The 6,952-nt window shown below is 39.7% G+C and overlaps 1 protein-coding gene across 1 annotated transcript; it reads left to right on the forward strand.

Annotated features, from left to right (window-relative positions):
* The first annotated feature begins 2,601 nt into the window (after window positions 1-2,601).
* On the forward strand, window positions 2,602-6,222 carry sem1 (SEM1 26S proteasome subunit). Its single transcript, XM_079367952.1, has 3 exons — window positions 2,602-2,733; window positions 3,188-3,281; window positions 6,021-6,222. Exons 1-3 carry the CDS (start codon window positions 2,658-2,660, stop codon window positions 6,061-6,063), a joined length of 213 nt encoding a protein of 70 aa, XP_079224078.1. The 5' UTR covers window positions 2,602-2,657; the 3' UTR covers window positions 6,064-6,222.
* The last annotated feature ends 730 nt before the right edge of the window (window positions 6,223-6,952 follow it).

Genomic DNA, 6,952 nt, shown 5'->3' on the forward strand with positions numbered 1-6,952 from the left:
TTCCGCCTCTAGGCCATATCATGAGCCAGGTTGTGATAAAGCAGGTTGGAGGGATGGGGGGGGAGGGCGCAGACTGTCAGACTGGCCATGCAGGCTTCAGCTGGAGTCTTCCCCTGTCTGCCCCCCGTCTGTCTCTTTCAGTGTACTTATAGGCTGCCGACCTGTCCTTTCCCAGAGGGCTTTGTGAAAGGACAGAAATGTGATGCCGCTACTCATACACAACTTACGGCGGAGACTGTCTGCAGTGGACATGTTGCACTCAACGTCTATGTGCCCCCTCCCCTCTTCCACCTCCATCTATTTCTAACATCGGGAGACTCCAGGCGCCAGGCGTGGTGTAACTGCAGTCTCAGGTATGCTGAGCGGACGCTGTAGCAGCTTCCCAGGGCTTCATCTGCACCTGAGACTGAATGATGTATGCACCCGAATCAGCTATACATCAGGGGGCAGCTCAAAGGCAAACAGAGGATCAGTATGACTCAAATTCACTAAACAAAAATGTGATTACAATGTCGTTATTGATCATTTATAGTTCGTGGTACAACACTTTTGATACTTTCCAATACCTTTGTTTTTAACGGTCCAATCTTTGTTATTTTGATGAAGGACAGTATCAATAAGTACCAAAGCAAAGCAGGGCCCAGATGGCCTAGCCCTCATAGGTTGAGCCCCAGTGATGGTCCTATAGGCAGATGGCCTGAGCTCGAATCTGACCTTATCGTGTTGTTCCCCGATTCCCTACTCATAGTTGTTGTTGTGTATTGTTTAAGTGATTAATTATATATTTGAATCCAACAACAAGACACGTTTGCTTGTTGTGAAATGTTGTTATTTACAAGCACTCCGCATATTGTTGTATTGTATTATATTTTATAATCATCTATTCTTAAGCAAAAGTGTATATCATTTGATAATTCCTGCTTTCCGTGAAGTGAAGAGTTTTCACTTTTTTCCTTCATCTAGTGTGCTGCAAAAGATATGTTTAGATGTAACCTTGGACTTTTGGAGAAGTGAATAGATCTTTTTTTTTGTTGTATTTTGATATTGTACATATCAAAAACCTGCAGGATTTTTCAGTAAACATATTGGCAGGTAAACAAGTTGGTAGTTGCAGCCTGAGAAGATAAGCCTGATATATTCAGCCAAATATCACTTTAAATGAAAACACTCTTTTATGCTGTAGAAATTCTAAAATGCTCCTTTCGTCTAATTTGTGTGAGCCAAAACCTGAATCTCAATTGTGATGTTATACATTACATTATGAAGCATATTTAAACACAGGCACAGTCAGATTCTGCACTTTTGCTCCATGTCTTGTTCCTCTTTCCTCTCAATGTTGGGGCATTGTCATGTGTAAAGGCTGAGTATGATTACAAAATAATTTGAAAATAGAATAAGTACATTGTGCCTACATTGAGGTTTGCTTCATCTGTCAACATATGACAGCAGCTGAGCAATTTTTATTGCGAGTGGTTTTGTGGTAAATGTGCACTCTCATTTATCTAAAATACATCCTAAGTTGCGGCTGCCGCTTCATTATTTGAGCAGGCCGCATGGGTTACAATGTGCATTTGTTCCCAAATGAAAGATCTTAGCTGAAATTGGAATGATTTTTGTACATATGTTGTGAGGGAAGAGGACTGCACAAGGCTTTGGTCGTGGTTTGGGAGAGAGAGAGAGAATGTGAGTTAGAGAGGGAGAGAAATATGGGGATAAATTCAGAGGGACTGAGAGAAAGGACTTCCTGTATTCCCAAATATTTGCAAATATTTTTCTAAGATTAGCTCCCCTATGTACAATAAAAATGAATCAAAACTAACAATGATAAAAACAGGCAAACTAATTAAGTGATTATTTACACATGCCAATATATAGCAGGCCCTTTATTAATGAATGTCTGACTACTTTTTTTAAATGTCTTATTACACATTATATAACAGGCAAAAAACAAGTGCATATTTTCAAGAAGCCAGGGGATTTCAATGGATATAAACATTTGTTTATAGACAGTAAGTATTTAGGATAAAACTTACATGATGTGGTGTAGTCTATTCAGACAGGAGCCTTGGGGGTAAGTCATCAACTATTTTTGCACAGAAAACTTAAAAAGAGTAGGTGGAGCCATATAGCTTTCATTGGGGCACATTTTAAAAGTTGAGGACTTATTTCAGTCTGAAGCAGTTTGTATAGGCTATTGCTATTTATCCAAAAGTAGTTACAAACTGTCATCCTTTTCACACATGCACTGTTTGTTGCTGCTAAGTAATTGGCGATAAAGCTGTTGTTGTTGTTGTTGTTGTTGATGATGATGATGATGATGGTAAACAAAACCATTATTGATACACCCTTGCATTGCTTCTGTGCACTGCAGGTCAGCAGCACCTGTGTCTTTAATTTGTTAGTTGGCACTTACTGATGTTGTTTAATCCTTTGAAGATCCTTTATTTTGTGCTTTAAAAAGTCGTTTGCTAAGTTACAGTTTACAAATGGATCCATTTCTGTGTTTTTGATTAAACATGACAAGGCATGCTTATGATTACCCTTCGGCTGCGCTTTCCTGCGCAGTTTGCGCAATTTCTACAAGCTCGAGCAGCTCCAGTTTCACACTGCGCCTGCGCGTGAGAGCCATTCCTGCTCGAGCAGCTTTACAGCTAAACATGTCGGACAAGAAGCAGACCGTTGACCTGGGCTTACTGGAGGAGGATGATGAGTTTGAAGAATTCCCAGCAGAGGGTGAATAATATAAATGTCACTTTAAGTGTGGTTGCGTGTGTTTGTTATTTACCTTACGCCGTTCACCGTTATGTTTGTTTGTGTGAGCTCGGCCCAGCAACAGTGACTCAGCTAACATAGCAACGGTAGCGATAGCATTAGCCAGCATTTCTAACACTAAACGCCGACATATTTAGTTATCCTCAGCTAACTATGAGCTCAGTGTCGTTTGGCTTTACGGTCATTGTGTTTTTTCATTGCATAGTTGCGTTTCTTTATTGTTTTTTGTCATATTTATGTTGCTATGTGTTAGCTAGGCTTCCTAACACTCACGATAGCATCATAGCTAAGCTGTTAGCCTCTCAGGTAATGTACCAAATCAACTTCGGTCAGTGTTTTGATCAAACTGTTTTTAGATAAATTATATCAGAAACTAATTTAAGGTGACATTTGAGCTGTTCTTTGATAATCCTAGATTGGACGGGGCTGGATGAAGATGAAGATGCACATGTTTGGGAAGACAACTGGGATGATGACAACGTCGAAGATGATTTCTCAAATCAGCTGAGGTAAAGTCAATAAACTTCATAATGTTTAGTTACACTGCTTTAGGCTTTTAGTGTGGCTAACACGGCATGTATTCAGTATGGGTGATGTTGTTTACCATCCTCAGTGGGCTACTAATTTATTAAAATCACAATCCTGCATTTAACATTTTAGTGTAAGAATAATTTCATTTCTGAAGCAAAAGACAATTAGTACGGATTCAAAGTATTTTTTTTATTTTTAGTCTTTTAAATTTTGACTCCAGACTTGTATTTTCTTATAGGGTCTTTAAACAAATGGGCTAAGGAGATTTAATGTTGCCCTCTACTTTTTTACTTCAGAAAGATAAACATATTTTGTCAGGCTTTGCTTATAGGACGTCAACAGTGAGAGACTCAAAGGGATACTTCACCCATTTACATGAAGCTGTGTATCATTAGAAACGTGGTAGTAGTTTTGAATGGCTGTGAATCCAACCCTCATTTTGCCCTGAGATGAGAAAAATGTGTTTTTCTTTGCTTGAAAGTTTTCTTCAAGTGATGCAAAAAGCATCATATTGCATCACATGAAGAAAACTTCCAGGCAAAGAAATACATATTTTTCTTGTCTCATGGCTCTCACAGAAAATTTGTATAGTATTAATCATCTTTCATACAAAAAAGAACTGAACAGGATTTCTTACCAAATGATAAGTGAGACTTAATAAGCTTTTTAGTTTGATTTTTGTACCTCAACTGAGCGTCCTTGTTTGCGTAAACCATCTATGGAATGCCGTGTGTGTGGGCATAACCTAAGGCTTGAAGTATGCTCAACGTTACTACCAAACGGACACGTACGCGTTCTGATTGTCACTCGCGTTGTCTTTGTTTATACTTGCAAAGTCCAAATGTAACATACGTTTCTTAGGCCTCCTGTAGGGGGCAGGCAGCCAAATAGAGGTCGGTTTGTCTACCGTTTGTATGGTCCGGAAACGGATATCATAAAGATGGTTATAATCATGAACCATATCCATCAAACACTCCTCAAACATAGTGTCCTGTTCCATCATTTTTTAAAAACCGCCTCCTATATGCACGTCAACCGCCAAACGTCTAGGGAAACCATAGAAACCAGCGACTGTATATAATATGACGCTCTTGTGTACGTCACTTGGCTGAGTCTGCGCCTGCGCAGGTGTTGGCAGCTGTCAGAAACCGGGGTAAGGCGTATACATGCTACAGTATCCCGTTTTCTACCGGAGTTCTCCAGGTAGCAGAACTGGGTTTCTCAGAAACCGGGATTCTTTCTGGAATCGGGATATGATGTTTACATGCACAAATACAAAAACAGGATGCTTAAAACCCCAATCATAACCGGGATACTCAAGTCCATATTAACGCCCTCACTAGGGAGATCGTCTGCCGTTAGGTGAGCGGTCGTCGGCCTTTATTTGGTTAATTTGACATGTTGAATCAGCGGTCGCTGAGAGGAATCACTCTGATTAGTTGTTTGGAGGTTTCATTTATCTCCAGCTCTCGACACAGGTTCAGGAAAGCCCTCGAGCATGCTGCTGTGTCGTTGCTGATTAGCTGTTGCTGTGTCGTCACACATTTTGCGTTTCCTCCTTATTTGTCGCCCGTGCCTTTTCTTTTTCCACTAAAAGACCAAAGGCTGAAAACTCCAGTGCCATTTTTAACATTAATCAGACATTATTCACATACCTATAGTACGTGAGACAGCGGTGTGGAAATGGTCGACACGTCTCATGACAATAGACTTCCGCTGCCTGCAGCCATGGAGAGTTAGTTCCTCTCCAGATGAGCAGAACCTGGTGGTTGGCTGTAGACTTGGCAGCAGGCTCAAGTGCACCCTTTTGGCCAAGACAAGAGGCGACGCCTCAGGCAGCCTTTGTTGCCGCGTTTTTTTGCTGTCTGCTTGGTGTGTCAGGGCCTTTGGTGATGTTGGTCCTTCTCTCTGGAACAAGACGCCTGCTGACCTGAGGTCCATCACAACCGCCTCTACTGTCAAACTCCACTCTAAACCTACTTACTCTTTAAAATGTATGAATATTTACTGTGTGACCACTATCTGCATTAACTTTTTTTACTTTAAAAAAAAACAAAACTATTATGACATGGGTTTTATTAAACAACCTTTTCTTTTTAAAATCTGCAGCTTGAATTGTTAAAGCAATTTCCCCCATATTTCTGTTTGATCAAGTAGTGTGTCTTGTAAATCTGAAATGGCAGGAAAGTGTCTGTTATTTTGCAGCAACCATTCAGCTCTCCTTTATAGCCAATGTTGATCATTGGTACCCTGCATGTTTCACTTAAACCTGAAGAGAAAAAAAACAACATAAATTCAGCTTTACGCTTCCTCCCGTAAAAGAATATGTTGCGCAAAATAGTTATCACCCTCATTTCCCTTGAGACCCTCAAACATCTCACTGATGAATTGATAAGTGTTTGTAGATAAATGGCAGTTCTGTTTTTATTTGAGTACACTTAAGACAGTAATATGCTATTGTTTTATTTGGTCCAATTATGATAACCTTGCTATTAAGTTGTTGTTATAAGATATCATTATTGTTAAAGGCCAAAGCTGCCATATATATGTAATCATCAAATCCATAGCTGCAAGCATTATGCAACATTTATACATTCGTTCACTCCCATCTGTTAATGGTTTTCACAATCAATAGCAGAGGGTACTTATGCCTCAACCACCCACCTGTAATCATCTCCCCTGACTTGATCTTTCTCTTTTTCTTTTCCTCCTCGCAGAGCGGAGCTGGAAAAACATGGCTACAAGATGGAGACCTCGTAACAGCCGACGAGGCCTGTCAGCACCGGATGACATCGAATATGGACATTTATATATGAATATTACAAGTTGAACACACAACCGGAAGATTTGTGAGATGTTAATTTGTGTTTGTTTTTTTTGTAAGAAATTTTGATGGAAGTAAAGTATTTGGAGAAAACAGTTCAGTTGAGTTTCTTTTTTTTTTTTTTTGCTGACCAAAGACAAATCTACAAAAAACAAACCCCAGCAAAAACAGAGAAAACATTTGATGCTTTCATATTTCCTTTGAACCTTTTTTGGTTAGTAATCCTACGATAGATGTATGTAGACTAGTCTCACATTTGCAGTGAGAAAATCCTGGATGGACATTTTTAAATCAATTATGTAAACATCGAATTGAGCAATCGTTATTGAGAAATGTGAAATGTACATGACTATAGTGTTTGTACTTCTGAAGGTGAAACAACTCACATTTGAATGGTCATTAATGGAAATCAAACCAGTTTCCTCTGGTTTTATAGCCGTTCTTCCCCTTCTCTTATAATGTGGAAAGAAAACGCTCAGGATCTGGCAAAAATTGTGTACAAATTACAATCCCATGTATGTGTAATGGACCAAATGTTTTTGCTTTTTCGACAATTTAAAATACATCTGTGATGGTCTGGATCCTGTAGCGTTCCAAAGTCATGTCTGTACACAGGAGAAAGAGAATATGAAGACAGAGGGAAACAAAATCACATGTAAAGAAGCTGTGTTCAAGTAAAGAGAATGTGAACAAGTGTATTGGTGGTGCATGCTATGCACAAATAGAGGCAGTTTCTCTGCACTGTGCTGTATCACAGCGCCCCGTCCCTCTCAGCCCCACAGCGCATGGCCAAGTCCCTGAAGGAGAGATTATCCACTGCCGTGT

Source organism: Symphodus melops, assembly GCF_947650265.1.
Source record: "Symphodus melops genome assembly, chromosome: 18".
Taxonomy (NCBI): domain Eukaryota; kingdom Metazoa; phylum Chordata; class Actinopteri; order Labriformes; family Labridae; genus Symphodus; species Symphodus melops.

Excerpts from the sequence above, each read along its gene's own strand:
- sem1 (XM_079367952.1), top strand. The coding sequence starts at position 2,658 with ATGTCGGACAAGAAGCAGACCGTTGACCTGGGCTTACTGGAGGAGGAT. Across the intron at positions 2,734-3,187 it reads TGAAGAATTCCCAGCAGAGG|ATTGGACGGGGCTGGATGAA; the intron begins GTGAATAATATA and ends TGATAATCCTAG. Across the intron at positions 3,282-6,020 it reads GATTTCTCAAATCAGCTGAG|AGCGGAGCTGGAAAAACATG; the intron begins GTAAAGTCAATA and ends TCCTCCTCGCAG.